The following is a 24330-nucleotide window of genomic DNA, read 5'->3' as shown; positions in this document are numbered from 1 at the left end:
ATATCCATGCATTTCAAAAAAAAATGGTAGCAGATGTTGCCAATATCTCTGACTGTAAAATGTCATACCTCATTTGTTTCTCTATTTCCAGGGTGTTTCCTTTTATGCCGTGGGGCTTAGTGAAGCCCTGGATAATTGGTAGATCTGTATCCACCCCTGCTTTTAACTTTGCACAAATTGGTGTTTGTATGTGTGTGCACGTGTGTGTGTGCTAAAGGTGTAAGAAGACCATAGCCAACAGAGACACAGACTTAGTATTCTTGCTTAAATATAGGGAAATAAAGAATTGGATTAAACTTAATGTAAAATCTTGTATCTGCACATGAAATTTCTCTCAGAGAACTTACTTTCAGAATCACAGAAGAGATTCTCCCATTGGTAAGGGAAGGAGACGACTTGTGTGGTTGTGTTGACGTTTTGTGCTGTATTGTTCAGTGCTTCTGGCGTGGCAGAGTTCTCCCCTCCCTAAGCGACAGAAGAGCACAGCATCAAGTATTGTGCTTGCCTGGCAAGGGCGGTCTGGACATCTTCACCTTGCAGGCCACCCCGTCTTACTGGAGTTCTTCTTTTTCTTGGGTTGAGCTCTCCAGGCCAAACAGTTATTGTTTGTGGTAACCAGAGAGTGGAGAGACGTACAGAACCCTCCAGGATGCAATAACAAACAAACAAAACACACAAGCTATTGTAGTGTTTCCTTTCCCATTTTTAAGATCCCCATGGGATTCTCTCTTCTTTTTTGAAGTCTTCACATCAACCAGCTATAGATACAAATAAATCAAGTTTTTCTTTACATGGTTACATGTTTGTGTTCACCCGAGAAAGTATAATTCCCCATGAGACATCTCTGCCTTTGCTACTATCCAAGTAATTACCAGAAATATTTCACTATCACAGCCATTCTATCAGTAATGCCCTATGGACCCCAAGGGCGACCTTACGGGGAGGCTTCTGGGCTGCCATTGATACTCATCGGGCAGCCAGTTGCTATACAATACAGTAAAACCTCAGTTAACTAGAATACTTGTGGAATGGTGCTTTTAGGGAAATTAAATTTTCTGGTTAATTCCTAGTTAGCTTTCAACATCTTTCTTCTTTGAACTCTTATTGAAAATATTTTTAAATGTAAAAAAATTATTCGTTGCCTTATTAATCATTACAGTAATACTCCAGGGATTAAGACTTCATTGGTGTGGGTTCTTTCTCCACTGATACCAATTGCGATCTTTCTCTAAAATGCTAGATAGTCCTTGAGAGGTGCCGTGGCCAAAAATGCCACCATCTCACGATCTTCCCAATGATGAGTTTCCAAACATAGCCCAGTCCTTAGGTAATAGACATCTAGCCCCTCACTAGGTCTGTATTCAGATCATTTATAGCAAAGCAGTGCTTCTCCACCCCGAACATGTGATTGGCTGGCATATGTTAGAGAATCCCTGATCCCCTCCACACTACAATGAGGCATCTGAGGAACATTTCAGCAGAGTATAAAATATTGCATATGAAACATAATTGAATCCTGGATGTGTTTAAGGTCTCACAGTGCCTCAAGGAGACCATCATGGGCCTCACTGTGGGTGGTACAGGTGTGGGAAGAACATGAAACCAAGTAGAACCTGTCCTACTTTTTAACATAACCCACTTTTTACTTTTTTTTTTTTTTTTAAATGAGTCTGTTCTTGAGACTTGCCCCTTTGTTTTTAGAGTCGGCTTCTGGCAAGGAGCGATAAGATCTGCTTCATAGAACGCTGCAGTTAGGCACCAGTTAATCAGGATTCTCTGACCGAGACCCTGAATTCATGTTTCCCTACAAGAGTTCACACTGTCTAAAAGCACATAGGGTTTGAAATATTTACTTCCTTCTGTACCAAAGGCTGCAGGTGGAGACAGAAGACAGTCTTGTGATGGCAGAGTTGTGTGATGAAGTAAAAGAGGAGTCACTGAGTGAAAATAAAAACGAACTGTCTGAACATTATCAAAAGCCTTTATTTCTTACAGTCTCCTGTGGGGATTATGTATGGTCTGCAGGGGTCAGGTTCTTTTCAGCTGAATTGGGCTCACAATGGAATGGGACCTATCATGGGACAGCAGGAAACAGACAAGCAAAAACAGAAGAAAAATGTTGAACAGGAGTAATTTGTTTCTTTACCTTTTGTCAAACTGGGCATCTGTCTCCATCTAAACACCACCTAACCTTTACTTTACCCAGATGCCTTTGGGCCTAAGTCTGACTTAAACGCTTCAGAGACATAACAAATAATGAATTGGTTCAAACCTCTCTTTTCTTGCCCCCAGTCCATACTTGCAGAGTCCCACTGTTATCCAGGGATCCCTAATTGTAGATTCCTAAAGGTTAAGAGCTATGGCACTGGTTTTTTTTCCCTTCGGTTTTTTGCATCTCCTACAAAAGCTAGCACGATGTCCTGTGGGCAATAGAGATTCCACAAATATGTGTTGGATGAATAAAGATTTAGACCTGGTTTTCTGAGGGAAACAAAAAAGCAGAATGATAAACTACTCTGAAGCCCTTGGTTATTCTTTGTGGGTGTTCCGTACCTCAGACTACCTAGAATAAATCTTGCTTTCTATTTTCTTGCAACATTAAAACCTCCTGCTTATTTAACTCCTTTATTTCTTTATAACCATCACTTTGTTTTCTTATTCTGAGGATAGCCCCACTGGAATTAGGAGGAGGAAGGCTTCAGATGTCCTTCTTAACAATAAATTTTAGCTAGCACAGAAAAGTCTTTTTCAAAGAAACAAACAAAATGGGCATCATTCTGCTGAGGCCGTATGAAACCCTGAATTGAGAACCGGGTTAAGTTCATTACTTCTTCCATTAACTATACATATCACTATGGGCACGTCTGTTAGTCTTACATTACTCTTATTTAGCCGATGTTATTATTATTTTATTTTTTGGAAGGGCAGTTGGGGTTAAGTGACTTGCCCACGGTCACACTGCTAGTAAGTGTTAAGTGTCTGAGGCCGGACCAGGGCCGGTGCTGTATTCACTGTGCCACCTAACTGCCCCTAGCCTCTGTAATTTTTATTAGAACCATTTGAGTTAACTGTGGGTTACCAAGAAATGGACTGACCTTGCTGAGAGTTTCCAGACCAGTAGGTCGAGAGGCAGCACCCCACAGAAGCACACACAGATTCTGTCGTTTGGTCTGTGTTGCTCTGGGCCTCGGTTTCTTTTTTTGTAAAATGAGGGGTGTCACTAGATGACTTCTGGAGTTCATCTCCAAGTCTGTGTGGATGCTGTGTGGAAATTGCCTTTACTAGGACAAATTGCAGACTTTCTAATCAGGCAATAGATATTGACTAAGTAACTCCCTGTGCTAAGTGCTGAGGATACAGAGAAAAATCATTTTCTCTCCTCAAAGAGCTTGTAGTCTATTGGGAAAGACAGCATATACCTGTGTAACTATGTGAAATATAAGTACACAATAATTTGTGGGGAAAGGGCACTAGACACTGATGCAACCAAGAAAGTCATCATGAAAAAGGTGAGGTGATACTTGAACTGAGCCTTAAAGGAAATTGGGGCTCATGAAAGGGATTCATGTAGATGATAAGGCCAGAAAGGTAGATAGAAATGTCCTAGAGCAGGGGTGAGGCCTTTTGACTGAATCCAAGAATCCAGAACAGATCCTTTTATTGAGGGGATTTGTTCTATGATGTCTCACAGGCTCCCCATCTCTGCCTTAGAGATTAAGTGACTTCTCAGGGTCACATAGCTAGTAAATGTCAGGCAGAATATGAACCCAGACCTTCCTTAATACAGGTTCAGCCTTTTGTCCATTATACCATGCTTACTCTAGGTTAGAATGCTCAGACTGAAAAGAGGTCTTGAGCTTGTGCTAAAAACTATCCAGTTGAAAATTTTTTTTTAAAGAAACAAAATTATATTAGACGGTCACAAGGGATCACAAACTAAGGAAAACTAAAATGAAAATTTAGAAAAGGAAAATGTTTCCTTCGTGTCTTAATGTCTAAAATGCACGTGCTTGTATAATATTCCATGTCAAGAATGCATGCTGTGTTTATTGCCCCCCTTCTTACACACACAAGATAGATGAATCAAGAGCACATGAGCGGTACTTTGTGAAATCAGCCTCACTAGGAGAGCCACACCTTGTATGATCGGATAGTAACTATCATGGCACAAGTCACGCTTTAAATGGTCTGCCTTTGAACAGCAGCGGTGACTGGGTTGCTGGGATGTCCTGTAGTTAAGCTGATCTTTTATTCCTGGTGAGAAAGGGAGTTAGCCCTTGGAACTTGAGTCGTAGAACTGTGATTGGAACTAGGACCAGAGTCACGTATGAGATAGAATTAGTTAACACAGTTTCCCAGTTAGTTCATTTTAACTGTAAAAACCACATGATCCAGTTCGAGTTGAGGAGCAGGTGGCATTGATTGACAGTATTGAATCTGTGCCTCATTTCCCTACCATTCATCTCTCCTACCTTGTGTCCTTTTTCTGAGTTTTTTTCTTCTTCTAACCTCTGGAAATTAGTCCACTTCTCATTTTTATGTTGGCTCCAAATAAAATGACAAAATTATTTTTTCATAAGCAACGCCAAAATCCCACGTAACTTCCTTTTTTCTTTGCATTACTTTCCCCCTTACCCCGGATTCCACGGGGTAAGATTCAGACTCAGCTTACTTTTTTTTTTGTTTTTTTTTGCTTCCCAATTTGAACTTTGTTCTTTTCCTCCCCCACCCCTTTCTAGATGTGTCCTAGCTGTGCTGATCTCTTCACTGTGTAGTATTGTCATCTGGTGGATTGTTTGTGACTGCATTCTTCCCATCCTGCTATTCTGTCTAGAGGGTTTAAGAACCTAGTACCCATCAGGACCCTTTGACAGATAGCCGCTGTGTAAGTGCCCCATTCCATTTCTCTACTATTACTCACTTTGGGTGTCCAGTATGTTTCCCATGATGCATGTGTTTATCCATATTCCCCCTCTCCTGGCTTTATTGTAAAAGTTAATTTGATTTACATTTTTTTAAAAAGATTTTTTTGAGTGTTGGTGAAAACTGTTCATGTCAACTGTTTGGTGGGGTTAATAACATATAGGATGTTTAAAAGATCCATCTTTTGATTTTGTCTTAGAAATAAAATATAAATAGATGAAATAACGACAATGATAATTTTTGTCTCATCCCATACTTATCAAATGAAGTTATTTTTTAATTCTGATTTTCTTTTATAGAATTTATGTGTACAATTTCTCTTAGAGAACTTATTCTTTTATCTTTATACCTTTCCAGTTCAGTGAAAAGAACTATCTTAATGGTGTTTTGTTAAATCGTGATTGGTACCCTTTATCTTTTTAAAATCTGTTCTCCAGCCATTATGCCAGTTTAGGCTTTTGGCCACATGACAGCCTCAAGTGTTTCCCTTCTATTAAGTTTTAGTTGTTTTTTTTTCCCCAGTCTAAATGCTCTGTTTCCCTCACTTTGGGGAATTGCAATAGGTACAGCTTCACAACATTTTCTGTCAAATCAAAATAAGAAGGAAAGAAGATCCATAGGGGCAAGATATATTTATAGGGTTGTTAATGAGTGACTATGACTTCTGCTTCCCACCACCATCATACAAAAGGTTGTTTTCATAAAAATGTTCTGAGGGATGTATTATTGGAGTAAGTGTTCACTTGGAAAATCAGCTTCAGAACAAAAGTCATGGCAATGAAGAGTCAAGACTTCTTTATTATAGAAGAATAATTTGGGAAGAAAAAATATCTCAGAACTTATACAGAGTCCTCAGGGCGACAGGAAAGAGAAGTTATCTCCTATTTTCTCTGATAGTCCTTCCGCAGGATTTCTGACCTGTCCCAACTTGGGCTTCATTTACAGCCTATAAAATATTGCCAAGATCATTTGCTCCAAAGGTGAAATAGATGACTGCTTCAACCAAGAGTAAAATCTGTTAGTGAGCTCGTAGTAGGACTTTAAAGGACTGGAAATTCCACTTTTAGTATTTAAGAGCTTGACAATTCCATTTCTTCCCACTGATTCTTTTTTTTTTTTTTTTTAAGCAATCGGGGTTAAGTAACTTGCTCAAGGTTACACGGCCAGGTATTTCTGGGTGGGTGCTGAGTGTCTGAGCCCGGATTCGATCCCAGGTCATCGACTCTGGGGCCGGTGCTCTTACTCACTGAGCCACCTGGCCGCCCCTCCCACTGATTCTTGAGAGGAAAAGCCCCTCCCTTGTTGTCTTCTTGCTTAGGATATTCTCTTGGACCTATTACTGAAGCTCAGTTAACACACAGTTATCCGGATATGCTGCCTGTTACATTTTCCCTTCAGAGGCACTTTTCCTCTTTCTGTGCTTAGCAGACTGTGAGATTTCAGGATATTTGCTAACTCTGCGAGGATTGGTTTATTGGAAAGAGGTGATAAATGACTTCACTTGTGACACTGATGTCCACTAAGGAGGGCGAGCGTTTTATGACTCTTTCCGCTATCTGCCAGAGAGAGGCACACAGGGAACAAGCGGCCACTTGTAGATTATTATAGAGACTTGAGGAGCTGTAGAGTTCCTCCTGAAAGATCTTCTCTTTACATCTTTTTATCTTCTACCGTGTTTCCCCGATAATAAGACCTACCCCGAAAATAAGCCCTCCCCGTACTGTGTAAGATTCCTCGAAAATAAGCCCTATTGAGATTGCTACTGTCGTGAAGGTGATCCCCCGCGCTACACGCTACATTACGGTACCCTCTGTATGCACCGCCCCTCCCCGAAACGCACGCCGCGCTCCGAGCTGCATCCAATCAGAGCTGCAGCAGTGAGCGCGTCATCCTGTTCTTCCCCAGTGATTTGCTTATTGAATAAAGGTACATTTTTTTGTTCACATTTACCTGTTTATTAAAATTGCTGTCAATGTTCATTAAAATAAGCCCTCCCCTGAAAATAAGCCCTCTGGTGTTTTTCTGTCCAAAAAATTTAATAAGACAGTGTCTTATTATCGGGGAAACACAATATAATCATTCTTGACTTTGTTCTCAAACTATCTAGAGTTTTCATATTTTAGAATTCTGATCTGTATTTTGCATACAGTTGCAATCTTTATTTTTATTTAATTTTGCAAGAAGGTGGGATCTAAGATGTTCTTTTTATAGAAGATGCACAGATAGTACAAGAAATAGAGTATTGTCATTTTTTCATGTCCATCATTGGTCTTAATCTCCCTTCATCAGTTGCTTATTTGTGAAACAAGAGGGGAAGTAGCCCTGGGGTTGGGGTCCCATGTTGGGAGGCCAGAGTGCAGACACATGCTGTATATGGGACACCTGGTCTAGTCAGAGTAACCTTTTGGAGACTTTCCTCATCCATAAAATTAAGAGAATAGCTAAAATGTATATAGCATTGTAAGATTTGCAGAATCCTTGCCTTACATTTCAACCTTACAAAAGCCTGCAGGGAGGCTATCTTCATTTTATGGAGGAGGAAAATGAGGATCTTAGCTATTAAGTGACTTGTCCAGGCTCACACAAATAGGAAGCAAAGAGTGGGGTTTGGCCAAGATTTTCTTCCAAATCCAGCACTTTGTCTGGATTTTTTTTTTGTTGTTGTTGTTTTGCAAGCTTGGAAAGTGCTGTGGGAGTTACTGTTTGTAAGATTGGGACTCATTCTGCCTCTTATTATTCTACCCTGTGGGCTGTCTTTGTCTTTGGGCATCTCCTTTCACGTTTGTTTCCAACAGTTGCTTGCTTTGGAGATCATAACAGGGTGAGCGATCAAAATTAGATGGCATCTTTTCTGCTATCTGTCGGCTCTACAACTCTGAAATAAGTAGTGTTGACCACCACAGCTGTCTTCTCAGCGGCCTCATGCTGCATGAAGTTACTTGATTCCCTCAGCAACGTAACTACTGTTTTCTGATAGGTAATAAAAAAAAAAAACAGCAAGCTGTGATCTGGCATGTTTAAAAGTCAGGATGAGGCTGAACTGGTGCTTTTATGGATAGGAGGAACTCTCATTTACCAGTGCTGACTAGAAGCTCCTCATTCAGTCAGGGTCCCAGAGCCAGGAGGTGGCTGTCAGAGGTGAGAATTGAACTCGGACCTTCTGGCTTTAAGACTAGTTCTCTATGCACTCTGCCACATTAGAGAGATTGGGATGTCCTAGATAGGAAAATCATGTTTGTGGTATGCATGGATTACCAATTTTCATAAAAGAAAATGCCTCTAAAACTATACTGACTCTAACTTAATCTTTCTTTGATCCAAAGAGCAGGCACTTCAGGAACTTGAATTGCTTCCATGTCTTCCTGAACATCATTCTTGTAGTTCAGAAATGTCTGTTATTTCATTTTGCTTCGATAGAATGGCAGATCTAGCAGCTCTTTCACTGCTCTGTTGTTCATATACGGGTATTCTAAGGTCACCAGAATAGCCAGATGGATGAGGCCTTTGATTTCTCCCCTGAGAAGAGCACTTTCACATTAAATATTCAGTTTCATGGCATGAAAGGCACTGAGTACTTGGTCTTCCAGGGTGGCAAATTCTTTAAAGTTTCAGAGCTGACAGAACCTCAGAGGTATGAGAACGAGTGAGAAGAGAAGGGGACTGTAAATGTAAGTCACGGAAAACAGAATTTTGATGAAAGATTGGACAGTAGAAGGGGAGAAAAGTGTGTCTGAAAGTTACTGCATTTAATGAAGCAGTGTCAGTGGCTTGATTTGAGGGAAGTAAGAGAGTAAGACAAAAACACTGCATTTCATCAAATTATGCTGCCTTATGATGTACTGTGATAGGTGCTAGGAGGAAACTCTGCGATGGGGTGAGACAGAGACCCTGCCCTCAGGGACCTTATAGTCTAGTCTAGTAAGGCAGTATTAACCTAGACACAGACAAATGTAGTTGAAAATGAAGCATAAGTGTACCACGACACAAATAGTCGAGAGGTTTAGAGGAGGCTTCTTGGAAGTGTCATTTTACTTTGGCAAGAAAGGATGAATAGGAGTCCAATAGACCGGGATAGATGAGGGTAAGTAAGGGTTCTATTCCAGGCATAATAGGGGACAATATGAGAAAATGTTTGGAAGCCAAAAAAAATTGCTGGAGGTACACAGGGACAGCTCGGTCACGTGAGGGGGTCAGTATGAGGCTGGAAAAGCAAGCTTCCATCAGATTGTGAAGGACACTGAAAGCGATGCTACAAAAGAGCTTGGATTTTATTCAGTAGGCAATAAAGAGTCATGGGATAGGAGAAGATCGGTGCACAGAGAAGAGTGATCTGGGAGCAGTGGGAAGGGATCAGATGGGGAAGAGAAGGGGGCTTGTGTTCAAGTTACGGCATTGCCAGGAGAGAGGAGGGGGATGAGTCTGTAGAGATGTAATCAGTAGTTAAGGAAAGTTAAGGAAAAGGATGAGTGACACATGACCTGAAGGAGACCTAATGTTGGTGTATCCTGCTGTCTCTCACCTGATTGAACTGCAGTAAATGACCATGACATAAACTATGGATTTAATCAATGGTTTTTTAAGACATAGTCTGTGAGGATTGAAAGTCATATAATAATGTGGTAAATCACCTAGTATTTATTTAGCACAGTGCCTGGCACATAGGAGGTGTTCCATAAATGTTTTTTATAAGCTGATTGATTGCTTGGTTGAATTCACCAGATGAATTCACTTGTGGTGGAAATTTTCTAACTTGATTAACCAAGATTCATTTCCTAGAAAGGCAAAATAAATCAAAACTATTGTTCATGTACTTCTCATATACTTGTATTACTAAACATTCTCTTACTTTGCATAGGCAGGTGAGTGAATAAACAAGTAATCTTTCTCAGCTGAGGCCAGTGACACCCTGCTTAACTGTCTAATTATGGTTCTGTGACCTGGGTTGGTTTGTTTGGTTTTTGGTTTTTTTGCTGGAACATTTCAGCACAGGTGACTTGACTGTGACGAATTCCAAATCAATTGGAAGGTGGTTATTGGCTAATTAGTTCACAATTCATCTCTCTCAGGACTGAGGGAGAGATATTTTAACAAGCTTTTGAATATTTGAGGGATGATTTCATGCTCTGCCTTCTCCACTGTTTTTCCCACCATCAGATATGTCGGTCCTGTCCTGGAAAACTGTCAAGGAAAAGGCATGACTTTTCTGTTAGGATCTTGGCACATCATGGAATGGGTTCGATAATTAATCCCTGAGAAGCCCTTCCCGATGTCTAATGATTCTGTGATAAGCAAAGCGTCCGTGCTGTCAGCTGTAGCAGCGGAAGTTATGCTGGGCTGCCTCATACTGTGGTTAAAGCAGTGCTAACCTTGTAGGAGCTCTTCCTCTTTACCGGGTCATAAAGGGACTAATAACCTCTGCTTACGTATTAACGGCAGCCACAGAAAGGGTATACGCGGCCAAGACTGTCAGGGGCAGCACTTGTCCTTAAGCTGGAAATGGGTTCTGTTGTACCTTAGAATCATGAAGTTAGGAAGAAGCATTATTCTTTTTAATGCGGAATTCATTGGAGGAGGAAAGGGTAGAATACATTCTTAGGAGTGAGGAATGTGTCCTGACCAGTGGTCATTGCTCAACAAAGAAAAGAATTTTTCAAAGCATCATAATCCAGAGAGGCAGCGTGACGTCCTCCACACCCAATTCAAGTCCTGTCTCTGTTCTTGGGCGAGTCATTTAATTTCCAGATGCCCCAGGCAGCTTCCGTAAGTTGCAGAGAAGATGCTGGTCTGAATTGGTGGGAGTTTCCTCACCCAGAGTTCCCTATACCAATGAAATCATACGTCCAGTCACCAAATAGATGTATAACCTTGTAAATGGTCAGTATTGAGATAGAGTCATAAGAATGCACAAGTGGAAAGTGGGAAAAAAAAGAAATAATTTTTTGCTCCAGTTAATTGAAGTTTTGTCGTTGTAAAATATCAGTATTCAAGCTGAGCAGTTTGAATGGACTTGGATGTTTAGATTTTTAAATGTAATCCAGGTCCCGAAGCCCATTGGTATGGGACTCTCAACGTATTGGTGGAACTGGTGTCATAAGGAGCAAAGGAGAAGGGACCCAAAGGCACTTCCCTTCTCGGAGCCACTGTTCCAGTCTTTGCTGTTGCCTTGCAACAATAATGTGAAACAGATGGTTTCCATTATGAATTTGGGCAGGGCTTCTTTGTTCTAATCCATGGGCATAATTACGTGAGTGCAAGACCCGTTTGGTTTTTGTTTGCTTTTAAACTGCGTTTATTGAGAAACCAAGTCCTTTAAGGTGACCCAAAATGTATAACTTTGTTTTTGCTCCCTTAATATAACATCCTAATATAGAGAGACAGGGAGTTGATCTCTGAGCCTAGAAGATCTGAGTTCAAGTCCTGGTTCTGATATATATTGACATATACTTGGACAACTCATTTAACCTGTCAGTCATCTAGGCAATCCTCTAAGCCTTTTCAGGCACAGAGAAGGTGCCACCTGCTTTGGAGAAAAGATTTTCCTGACCTGGAGATTTCCTATAAGAAAGAAGAAATCAAGCCAGTCTCTATCCCTATCCTGTTTTTTTCCATACTTTGGAAAAATCCAAGGATTACACTTTTATTTCACTAGGAACTTGGAGGCATAGAAATAGACAATTGATGTAACCCAGAGGAGGCTCAGATTTGCTGAATGGATATTAAAGTTGGGAAAAGGCATCTTATTTAAGGTTCATTGCCAGAGAGAAATTTAACTCTGTTTTGAGTTGTTTCCTACTGTTTGTAATTGTATTGATTACAGACTTCTTGGCCTTGAGGAATCGACATGATTTCTTATTTTTAGGCATTAGAAGTTACATTAGGGGCAGCTAGGTGGCACAATGAGTAAAGCACTGGCCCTGGAGTCAGGAGGACCTGAGTTCAAATGTGGCCTCAGACACTTAACACAAAAACTAGCCATGTGACCTTGGGCAAGTCACTTAACCCCAACTGCCCTCCAAAAAGCAAAAAAAAAAAAAAAAAGAAGTTACATTAACTTTAAATACATAGGGGTAACTTTTTTCTCTCTTGTTGGGAGTTGACTTAAAAGACAAAGGTTCATCTCGATTCCTCAAAGCACACTAGATGGGGAAGGGGGAAGTTCTGATAATTCTGATATTTCTCCTGAGAAGTGGGGATTAAGAGACAACACATAACACATGAAGAATGCCTTTGATTACAGAGCACATATGCTACAAAACATGCTTCAGTATCTGTGAGCAAATTTGTTTCTGGAAAAGTCAGTCCATAATGAAAATATGTTTTACACTGGAAAAAAATGACTTCTGTCAACAATTTGAAAACAGTTACAGTTCATGTGATTTTATTTTTTCCAACTTTTCAGAGTAATTCTTCAGTCCAGTGTTCAGAGCAGTAAAACATCTGAACCTAACATTTCTGACAGTTCAGGCATTTTTCAAAGAACTACCAGATCTGCTACGAGAAAAAGCAGTTTTAAAAGGTGAGGAAAGAATCTTACCTTTCTAAAAAGATTTATGCTTTGCTTTTTTAGCACAGCTTTTTGGACCATCCCTGTCTACTGCAGGAACTGGAGTTTACCCTTGGAGAAAGGAGATTCCCAGGGACCAAAAATACAAAAACCCGCCTTTCTTTTTTAACGCACTATGAATTTCTGGAACTTTTAAAGCTGTGTCGTGCTTTGGGGTAGCCGTAGATGATTCTGGACACTAGAAACCTGGAGTTGTTGTTTTTGACACGGTCTGAAGTTAGGAGCTGCTGCGCTCTCGTGGGTTCTTGTCAGATCGTCTCCAAACCCCTCCTCAGGGTTTGGAAGAACGTCCACAGGTGACGAGTCATTGAGATTGTCCAGATCACTGGGGCAGCTGATGTGGACAATTACAATGAACCATGCCTCATGCTGCATTTCCTTTTGTGACTGTTCCTCCCTTTTTCTCACTCAGAAACTATGATATATAATTTGGACTTAGCATTTTTTCCCAGCCTTCCATAGTGAAAAAATGAACTTTGTAACAAATAACTGTCACCTTGGGTTAGTCACTCAATATGTCTGCTTTATTTGTAAAATGATGATAATGAGACTTGCATTATTTATCACGGGGTGTTTGTAAAACTTAGATGAGATACATGATCTTTGTAAACTATGAAGTTCTATATAGTGACCCTTAAATCACTTATTATGACCGAGCTGTGCATGTGACTTTTTTTTAATATTCATGTAAATTAGAACTGGAAGGGACCTCAGAGACAATCTGCTCCAACCTTTTTCCATATTTTGTAGATGAAAATAGAGCTTATGGAGGTTAAATGATTTGCCCAGAATCACACAAGCACAGTGAAATTTGAACTCAGGTCCACTAACATCCGGTGTTAATATGCTTTTATTATGTCCCAGCTGTCTCATATGGTACAGCCTTCTCCTTCTCAGACTCGAATGGGCACTGCAGAGCCATACCGGTGAGGAGAACAATTCTGACAACTAAAATGAAGTAAAAAAAATCTAAAGGACGTCCCTGCAGCAAAATCTGAATCCTCATTCTAATTCTTTGCCAAATCGTGGGGGAAACTCAAGATACACCCACACCTGACAGAGACACATTTATGAAAAGGCACATATCACAAACCTCACGCAGGTCTTACAAAGCACAAATTTCCGAAGTAATGCTGACCAAAATACTTTTTCCTTACATGTTTAAGAGTGTGCTCTAGAAAGCAAGCAGCATTGCTAAGGGGAAGAGAGTTAGCCTTAGGGTTGAGATAATCCGGGCTTAATTCCTACCTCTAAAAATACCCCAGCCTTTTGCCTCTTGGTATTACCGGGCCCTTCTGCAAGGTCATACTTTACAAGAGATTTGCTGATCATCTTTAGTGCAGGGAGTTTCTTTCCCAGGCCCCCCACAGAGATGAATTCCCATCTTTGAACAACCCCAGTAGCTGGTGTTCGGTTGTTTCAGTCGTATCCTGCTCTTTATGACCCCTTTTGTTTCTGTTTTTGTTTTTTTAGCAGAGATACTGGAGTGCTTTACCATTTCCTTCTCCAGCTCATTTTACAGATGAGGAAACTGAGGCAAGTAGGTTGAAGTGACTTGCCTAGGGTCACTCACCTAGTAAGTGCTTGGGGCCAGATTTGGACTCAGGAAAATGAGTCGTCTTGAGTCCAAGCCTGGTGCTCTATCCACTGTACTGCCTAACGCGGTAGTAGAGCTGGAGATTCCATCAGGTGCATTGATGGTGCAGAGGACAAGGGGTTAAGAAAGTTCTTTGATGATTGCTTTGTTTCACTCTGCATTTGCACAACTAGTCTGCCACAAAAGCTTCTGCGGTGGCCTCTCCAATCAAAAAGCAAAAAGATGCACGGCAGCAAAACTTGACCGCTTCGTTTTCTTAGTTTTCCCTGAGCTGGTGTTAATGTGCCCCCAGAAGGGCTTATTTCCCTTGTCAGTACCGGTATATAATTTCACAAATAGGGGAATTATTTTGTTTTTTTAAAAAGTCCTCACCTTACACTATTTAAAGATTATTTCTCATTCCCACTCTCTGCCCTTAGCAGATAATGTCCTCTTCCAGAGTTATGTTGGGAGTAAACTGTCTGAATTATCACATTGTGGCTACATGGAGCACAAGAGAAGGGATTATGTGAGAATCACCCGACCTCTGTTTGGGGGAAAGTAAAAGGAAGAAAAGATTGACATGGATAGATAAAACACAGAGCATCCAGCAACTTTCCAAGGGGCGTACAGAATGGGCTTATTCATTTCACCAGCCTTGAATGCATTTTTTTCGTCATAAATGTAGGGAGAAGTTTTTCCCCTCCTCGCCTAATTGATGTAAACCCAGAAAGTAAGAAATAGAGAAGTGTGTGTGTGTGTGTGTGGGGGGGGGCGGTAATAGTGGGCAGAGAGCCACACATGATCATTATTAGCACAACAGATAACAAGATATCAGTGTGTTAAAGCACAAAGACAGGTCTGTGCCCTTTATAGAATCTGAAGAAACTTTTCTGCAGGAATTGGAAAGGCTGCCAGGCCCTGCTCCGATAAAGCATCCGAACAATTCAGTCTGCCTGCCCCGGGAGGAGCTTCCTATGATCCTTGTGCTTCTGACAGAGGCCAGAAGGGCAGGGATGGGAATTCCCTCTCCAGGGCCCTGCGTTTTGCAGCATTGCTGCTCGCTCAGGAGGAAACAACATATTCAGCAGAGAGAGGGTGAGCATCAACGACCATGACCTCTGACAGCTGAGACAGGAGATGGCTGGGTTCAGGAGACATCTAGCCCTGACAGCCCAAAGCTGAGCTGCAGAAAGGCTCAGACACATGGAGACTGGCTGCACCACCTGCCCAGCAAAGATACTGAGTCCAGAAGGGAGTGCTATAAAAGTATCATGAGGAAAGACAGGATGCTACAGCCCTATGATGCCAGAGGACTGCGTTACCCTGGCTCTGTGCGTATGCACCTCACTTCCTGTTTGCCTTTAAGGCCCACTCTTCCCAGGATCTCTGTATTTATGAGAGAGTGTACTCGAGGTTTATGGCAGTGAATATTTTGACACTGGTGTTCTTACTATGCTATCTTTCCCAGTGCTTTTGTTTTTCACTAATTGTGACTCCTGCCTATAAAAGGTAACCCCATCAGTTGGGCTTGTGAGCTGTAGTTTTAGGGGTACCTAATTACAGAATGCCCATACCCGTATTGGCCCCTAAACTTACCTTTCATTTTTTTTAAATTTACCTTTTCCTAATTGCTGTAGCACTTCAGATATATGAATAACTTTTATCACACAGTTGAGTTAGATCACAAATTTGTTAATACCAAAAAGTAGGGTTACTCTAAGTAAGATTGATTTGAGCCCTGAGACTATTCTGAATTGTTTGGAAATTGACTATCTTCTCATCTCCTTTTTCACAGTTTCACCACTCATTTGTACCACCCTTAAAAGGTAGAAAATTACCATGGAGAACTGAAAACTATAGTTAGCTCATGATAATGATATTTTAAAGTTTTCATTCCAAATTGTTGGGAACGTGCTTTCCCACCACCTTTAGAATTAGACCTAACTTCTTGAAATGAAGACAACCATACAGGCATTCTGTATAAATAATTTATGTGAAGTGTAGTTATTATCTTTTGTTGAAAGGAAAGAACCTATGACCCAGTTCTTGGTGAATTTTAGAGGGTGAAATATGTGTATAATCTGATACATTGTAGTAGAGTTTAGCTAAAGTAAGGATTTTCAATTACTGGAGTCTTTTAAATATCCAATGTATTATTTAAAAAATCTGTGCTTCTTCCGGGGTTTAGGTGGCTTCCAAGGCCCAAAGACTGATTATACCAATAGTTCTGTCTGTGAGGTTTTGTCTTGATGTGCTATGCATGTGTTTATATCTCTGGGTGTTCTACTTACATAATAATTCTATCATTTACTTCACTTATTTCCTGCTCAGATGTTCCATAAGCATTCTCATTGAAAGTCAAAAAATGGCTTCCTGTTGGTTTTATTCAGGTTGCCTACTTCTACAGCTTTGGAGAGCTTTTTTGCCAGATAAAGAATTATCAGCTATGATTGGAGAAGAGATAATGCACAAAATGGCAAAAAATTTAGCCATGCTGCCTTCCTGATTACACATCATCCTAGAGGAAATCTCACAGTGTTGAACATGGCAAGCATGCACAGTAGGAATGTCTGTGTTTATACATACCTCTCTGCCTACAGCTATTAAATCCTTTGCCACAAGCTTCTGATAAAACAACAGCAATTTAAATGAAGGAGAAAATTGGCATTTAAATCTGCCTTGATAAGTGGCAAGCCCGATCATTGACCAAGAATCCTTTGACTTTGAAGTATTAAGTTGGACAGATAACTTAGCATGTTTTCTATTTCCTAGGTCTACAGAGTCAAGGTGATAACATATTGATCTCTTGAGATGCAGCTGAAGGATTGTTTAAACATTCCTCCTTGGGGAGTGACTAAACTCATTTACTAGCTACTGACATAGGATTTATCTATATTCAATTTTCATTAGGAAATGAAAAAAGAACTTTCCCTCTGATTCTCAAACCCTTAGTTTAGGGTAAGTCACATCTTGCAGTGCTGAGAAGTTTTCAGGAGTCTTCTTTCGTCATCTTGTTTTTGTCTTGTTCTCTCAAGTAGATCTTCTGTTTAAATAAGCCCTTTCTTTACGAGGTTATACTCATTCCTCACTGCTTTTCCTAGGAAGTCATCCTGTGTACAGATTCATTCATTCCCAGAACAAGAGTACATTTGCTGTGATCTCTGTAATCTCGCGTTGCCTGAAGCTCTTTAATGCCTGCCCTTCTGGACCATGCTAGTTTTTATTTGCCTCTGGGTTTTTGCTTGCTAGTCTTTTTCACAGTAAAGTACTAGGGGTAAAGATAGGGACTGTGACTGTGATTTCGTTAGTATGGGGAGCTCTTAGATGAAGAACTCCCTCTGCCAGGGCAGGGCTGCACCTTTTCTTCCGTTTTCCATCTTAGAGAGTTCCTAGAATATTGAGAGGTTAATTGCCTTTCATAGTCACACACAACCAGGATCTTTCAAAGGCAAAACCAAAACCCAGGTCTTCCCGATCCCTAAGACATCTCTGATTCTCATGACTCCCCGTTGCCACTTAATAAATGCCATCCTGCTGTCTCGTTCTGATGAAGAGAATTGTCCCAAGTCCTGTTGCTCATAAAATTTAACTATTTCTTTGTTAATTTTTTGGAAATGCTGCCATGTTTTAGATTTCTTTACCAAGAGACTTCTTATTTGTGACATTGCCTTCATTGTCACTGCCATATGGCTCTTTGTTTCTTTGCCTCTTGTGGTAGCGGGAACTCGGATCTCTAGTACTGTGACTTCTGAAACTTGAGAGTTTCTGTATCTTCTGATTAAATGTCAAAGTGCATCTGGTTGTGACATTCCCAGTATCATTAGCTTGGTGACTGTTGTGTTGTTTTTTCCAGTGGCAGGAGGCAATGAATAGTGGATCTTGTTGCTTGTCAAACCTGGTCAATCACTTTACTCCAATAACAGATCTGACAACTTAGACCCAACATGGTGACCTGTGAAAATAAAAGAGTTAAATAAAAACTGTCCTAGTGGAAATTAGTCTGTATCTATAGATGGCAGTCACCCAGAATCTGTTCTTCCTGTGACACATCTGAGCTTTCAGTCTCTCTAGGTAAAGCCTGTGGTTTTTATGACTTTTTTCTTTAACTCTTCTGTTGTATTGCACTTAAGGAAGTGGAGTGGGAGGGATTAGAACACTCTGCTGAGGTACAGTTCTTCTTTATGGAGTGTTCAGATCTTACTTCTCTGCCCTTCCATAATGAGAGTGGATTTCACCAAGGATGGTAGCATATTCAAAGGCTGTCCCATAAGGCTGGTAGATGTCCTTTGTATCATTCTGTTTTTTAGTTAAACTGGAAACTGCTGGAACTGTCAGGGCTTTTTTCTGTTTCCTAATTCTGTCTTTTAAATAGTTAATATTTCTTTATCAGTTCTTCTGGGGCAGCTTAGTGGCTCAGTGGATAGAGTACTGGACCTGGAGTCAGCATGACCTAAGTTCGAATCCAGTTTCAAGACACGTAGTAGCGGTGTGACCCTGGGCAAGTCACTTAACCCTGTTTGCCTCAGTTTTCTCATCTGTAAAATGAGTTGGAGGAGGAAATGGCGAAGCCCTCCAGGATCTTTGCCAAGAAGACCCCAAATGTGGTCATGAAGACAGGACTGAACTTCAGTCTTTTTCCTCTCCCATATTCTAGTTCCCAAGAGGGAAGTTTGAAAGAAAAGAAATGCTGTGGAACAAATGTATTTATACAGATTATGGCATTTGAATTGTTTTAATGCTGTTTTCTTGCAGAATTGAATCATTTTCTGTTCAGCATCATTTATCTGGCCTTTTTGGGTTAATAATTGGACTACACTTCTAAAATGTTTGTTTAAAAAATGTGCCCCAGGACTATTTTTGATTGTTCATCTTAAATGTTGGGATATTTTTAGCATATATTGGCAAAAATGTTTTTATGAGAATGTTGTATCATTTTTTCTTTGACCAGTATTGTCAGTACAGGACATTTTAAACATCCTATTTTGTTTGTTTTTTTCCCCAGTAGCCACTCCATCCCAAGGACTAGAACGGTCTTGCGTTAAGTTTAAAAAAAATATGGCCGGAACTGAAGGAATCTTCTAGGAAAAGGGAAACAGTAGGAGCCAGCACAGTTTGTTTGGAAATCAAACAAAAAGAAAACAAAATTCTTTGTTGCCTCCAGCTAAGAGACTCGGTCAATGAAGAAAATGTACATGAGAGTTGAATTAGCTGAATTTATTCCTACTGTTGAATCTTGAGGCCAGTGATTTGATGAAGAACTCAAATCTGTGTGTGAAGAAATCTTGGAGGGGTAGACAAATAAAAGGAACCTATTGTAAATTTAGTCTCAGGTGTAAATATGAAACCCTCTATGATCAAGAGGGTTCAAGAGTCTGTTTGGTGCATGTGTATAAATTGTGATGGCAATCATTTTTAGCTTTTGGCCTCCAAAGGAATGGAGAATTCAAGACAGGCTTCTGTATATTTTTTTTTCTGTTTGTCTTTGCTATGTTTTATTGAGATGTAAAAGGAAACTGCTTTATGGAAAGAGTATTTTTTTCTTGATTTGCTGCAATTTGATTTATTCCATGTAAATTAGCCAAGTACCACCAAACTGCTTGCTTTTCACCAAAAAGTGTTTTACTGGTAATCTTATATAAACACTGTTATGTGTTTTGGTACAAAGTGGTTCTTTCAGAAAATATTTGAAAACTAGTGAAAGAATATGATGACTGCTTTAGAAGGTCAAGAAGAACTGGTTTCAAATAGCACAAATGCTGCATAACTTCACTTCTCATCCTTAAGACCATTTAGTAAGTGAATAGTGCCCTGTGACTGGTCACTCTCTTGTTGCCCAGTAACACGAACAGAAAGCTTTTCTTTTAAAGAAAAAAAAAGAATACTGTGACTTCTCTTTCCCTTTATAAGACGAAAATGACCAAGTAATTGAAATTTTCCTTACGGTACTACTTTAATTGAATTCTGCTATTGCTTTTTTCCCTTATCTGATCTCCTTTTGAGTTTCAAACTATATATTGGTTTACATCTATGGATTTCAGTTATTGGTAAATAGGAGACCTCACTTATTGCCTTTATTTAGGGTATACAAAAATGTAACTCTTTGTATAGTGCCTTCTTCAAACCAACAAAGCAGACTAGATTCTGTGAATAGTAGATCACAATTACAGAAATTTTATTTAAAACTTGATATATCTTATTAACGTACAATAATGGGGGGCCCAATGGTAAAGAATATTTGAATATCCTGAGTTCACATATATTTCTTTTCCACATGCACATGAATGACGTGTATGATTGTTACTTCACTAGACCAGTTTCAGGCAGTCCAGTTTGAGAAGTTGGACCATTGAAATCTTCTAGAAAATGGATACTTTTATAATATAATACAAATGCATAGAATAAATGTCAGCCATGTTTATTTTTATACCTAATTTATTTTTAAGAGCTGTTGTTAAAAGAAAAAAAAAGCCCAACTAGGGCCGAAGGATGATTGTAATTATAACCTGTAAATGCAAAAAAACCCCAACCAAACTTTAAAGCAGTGGTTCCATTTGGGGGGCAGGGGGTAATTCTCTCATGTAACACACTGAAATTGGCAGCTGACAGGTTCCTGCAGTTAAGCACAAATAATTCTCTCCACCCTTGAGACTAATGATTTGAGGGTAGGACTGGGAACAGTGGCTGCTAGGACACTGACTATTAAATTAATTGGCCCAAAGGCAGAGTCATTTCCCCATGTATCTAATGGCTTCTCTTCTTTGTGCCACTTCTGGGAGAAGAGTATTCTGCTATAGGAATAGAGGGGGAAAAGGGAAAGAGAGAAGCCCACAGCTATAAAAAGTGAATATAATATTAACCCCCAATTCTCAGGTCTATTATCTCATTCTGATTCATTTCTTTAAAGGCTTTCCTCTATTAATATAATAACCATATATATATATAATCAAACTCAAATCCAAACTACTTGTAGTTTCCTTATGAAATTTATTCTTTTAAAGCAAAATGGGCAAACTTCCGTGCTCCATCTCTGAAATGAGCAACTTTTCTCCAAGACTGGTTAAAACAATTCTTTTTATTTTTACTTTCCAGCTAGTAATAAAGAATCTTGGCTGAAGTGTTTCCACCATAAACATTTCAGCCTGCAAATTATCATCACATGGTGAATCCTCAACCCGGCCTTTCTTGAATTTCTAACTATTTTAAATGTCAGCAAGGATCTTTCTCCTTCATATTTTAATGTTCATCTGCTCTGTTCATACCAGGATTAGTCATAGGAAGTCTGAGTTTGGTTAAAAAGCATTTCTTTCTTGGCCGCCCTCAGTGACTTGAGCTGATGCGTGCCAAACAAAACAGCAGACAGAGCATGTGGGTGGGGGTTGGGGGAGAGGGACATATTTAGGGATTAAGAAGCATGCTGGAAAAATTTGTTGTTACAGGTCAGCTTTTTTTTTTTTATTTTTGCTTTTTGATCTCCAAAAATAGAACCAAATTGTTCTTACAAGGTTTCTCACTTCTAATCCCATTTTGTAGAAGCACTACTTAAACATAAAGAATAGTTTGTCAGATAAAGAGATTTCCTGTTTAAAGGGAACCGTGTGACCTAAAGAGGTAGATAGAAAACTAGCCTCAGAAATGATAAGCCCTGGGTTCAAGTCTAAGCTTTAACATGCATTTCCCAGGGCCCTTGGCAAAGGTGTCCATTTACACCGGCCAAGGAAATTTCCCATATGTTGCTCCCTATCATGATGAAATTCAGGTAGGATTCCCCCAAAAAACTATACGCAACACCACTGTAGCTTTCTCACGACCACTCTGCATTTTCATGGTTAAACAGGTTAAATATTTTTAGTAACTCTTCCATCTCTTTGGGACTGAAATAGTGACATGTAAAAGAGACAGTAAAATAGAAACAATTGTATCTGTATTATTTTGGTCATGAAAATAACTGTTTTCGTCATTATCTTTTCCTTTTCTCAGAAAAAAAAAACACCACACCAAATCTGTGATGTGTTAAAATTTGTTTATTGGAAGCAAAGAAAAAAAAAAACACGTTATAAAATCCTTAACAAAAAAAGGAACATTAGAGATAGATCTGTCTTAACTGCCAGGTTTAAAATTTTAGAAAGTATTTTTTTACCTAGTTGTGAATAATTGTTTCACCAAGCATTGCCTCAGAACAGGTAGCCTTACTTGTACACCAGTGTGGTTGCTCTCCTAAACTTCACAATTGTCTAGTCCTAAAATTTAACACTAACCCTCAATCCCCTTGCCATGGGGATTTTCATGGGAAAATGTTTCCAAAATTTCTACCTCTCTTCTTTCCTTCAAGTTTTAGTTAGGAGCCCATTTCCCCATCGGAATGATTGGGGCCGCCATGTTTGAGACTGAAGCACGATCCACTGTGACGCTTATTGTAGAGCTGTTGCTTTCTTGGGAGACATTCTCCTGTAAGAAAGGCCCAAAGGTAATGCCTTTCATTTGATTGACATTTTCTCTCGGGGCAACATTAGCAATTTACTCGAAAGAAGTTGCTGAAAAATAGCTTCAATTTCTATTTTCATACATCCTCTCTCATACCATCTCCCATTCCCCCTTGTTGAATTTTATCAAAAGCTTTTTAAATAATTGTTGCTCAGCCCCACCTTGAAGACTTTTTTTTTTTTCCTTACTCTTTCATAATTCTTTCTCACCAAATAATGACAGAGTGGGGTTAGGTCCCCCCATCCCCTCTCTCCAGAACTTTGTATTCTCCATGTTGTTAAATGGAAATGCTGCAGATGTATTTTTAAAGACTGGACACTTAATAGTGGGTAGAAAATTACCTCCAGTTCGTAGAGAGGAAAAAAAATTGACAGCAGCTCAGTTCATCTGATTTGAGTACTGCAATTTTGTATTAATAATTTGCAGAATTTTATCTAATGTGCACTCATGTATAGGTTATAAAAAGTTTTCAAGTGTAACTGATTAATCAGTACTTATTTAAATTTAACCATTGTCTTGATTTTTTTAAATTAAAATGTATATTTCTATTCATATTTTTTAAATCAGAGGGATCTGGTAGAGCGAATGTTTATTTTACTTAAGGTATTTTTCAGGTAAAGCTTCATAATAATGTCTTGTAAACTAGCTAGTTTAATAAGTATTGTGTCATTTGAAAATCTTGTGTATTGTAACTGATTTTATACAAAATGTTAAATAGTGAAAATTGTATGCCTAAGATCATGTACAATTAAAACTATTAACCAGAATCTGCTGCTTTATTTTCTGTTGATATTTTCTGATCATCAAAAACTGTCATGAGTAGAATACAATTCATCATTTGTGGCCTTTTCCTGGGGCAGTAGTAACAGGAAGGATCTCAAATTGACATTATTGAAGTAAAATCCTGTGGCGAACACTTGCCATTCTGGCATCAAGTAACATAAGTGAACTTTTCCTCTTAGGAAATAATTCAGATTAACAAAAATGTGTAAGGTCAAGTCAGATCATAAAATCACGAACCGGAGTCCAGAGGTGTAGCAGCAAGCACCCCAAGCACGTCCTCAGGGTTTGCTGCCACCACAGGTTCTTGAATCTGCTTTGATAAAGGAAAGCAACTCAAAATGGGTTAACAAGCTTACTTTAATCAGTCAGACATATATCATTTACCTTGTTCAGGGGAAAAAGGTCAGCACCCCGAACTTCACAATACACAGACAGAATTATCAAGTCAGAGAAACAGATCAAGTAGACAGATTTCCGAACTGTCCAGCCATTACATCCATACCCAGTCAACATCTGGGTTCTTCAAAGCAGGGGGGGGGGCCCTCTGGACAACGGCTTTTCAGAATACAGATCAAATCACAGAACACTTCTCAAAGTGAGCCCCCCAAAACAAAGCCTCACATCAGGGCTTATATAGCCTTATCCTGGCTCAGAGAATGTAACAACCTTATTGACTCACTGGCCAATCAAGAAGTATCTACTGAAAAACAAGCCTCCCACCCCAGGCTTCAGGTGCACTTTAGCCTAGGGGCAGGGAAGATCTTTAAATTTGCATTTCCATTACATTCGGCCCCAAGATCTTTCATGCCCATAGCATAGACAATTTACTTTTGAATTAGCACTAAACATCTCTTAGGTTACATTTTCAAGGTACAGAACTAAAGTTTACCAAAGTGGCCACTGGGCCTTAAACAAACACAAAGTACATACTGGTAGCATTATCACTTCAGTTCAAAACAAGAGTTCAAATAAAGTTCTCTGGGGGGGGGGGGGGGGGGGT

General features: G+C 39.6%; 1 protein-coding gene across 15 annotated transcripts in view; it reads left to right on the top strand.

The window, feature by feature from the left end:
- The window catches only part of CDC14B (cell division cycle 14B), a 144553-nt gene extending 121239 nt beyond the window's left edge, over positions 1-23314 (top strand). For 4 of the 15 annotated variants that reach the window (XM_069088039.1, XM_069088040.1, XM_069088029.1 and 1 more), the window contains 2 exons: positions 12323-12439; positions 19069-23314. In XM_069088039.1, the coding sequence (XP_068944140.1) occupies positions 12323-12439; positions 19069-19108 (157 nt within the window). In that variant the 3' untranslated portion in view covers positions 19109-23314. The other 11 variants (XM_069088041.1, XM_069088030.1, XM_069088033.1 and 8 more) reach the window with 10 other exon arrangements.
- The last annotated feature ends 1016 nt before the right edge of the window (positions 23315-24330 follow it).

This window comes from Petaurus breviceps, unplaced genomic scaffold (genome assembly GCF_028583685.1).
Source record: "Petaurus breviceps papuanus isolate PSGF00001 unplaced genomic scaffold, PetGlider_PUasm1.0 183, whole genome shotgun sequence".
Taxonomy (NCBI): Eukaryota; Metazoa; Chordata; class Mammalia; order Diprotodontia; family Petauridae; genus Petaurus; species Petaurus breviceps.
Note: the sequence above shows the minus strand (reverse complement) of the source record. Positions and strands in the feature narration are given on the sequence as shown.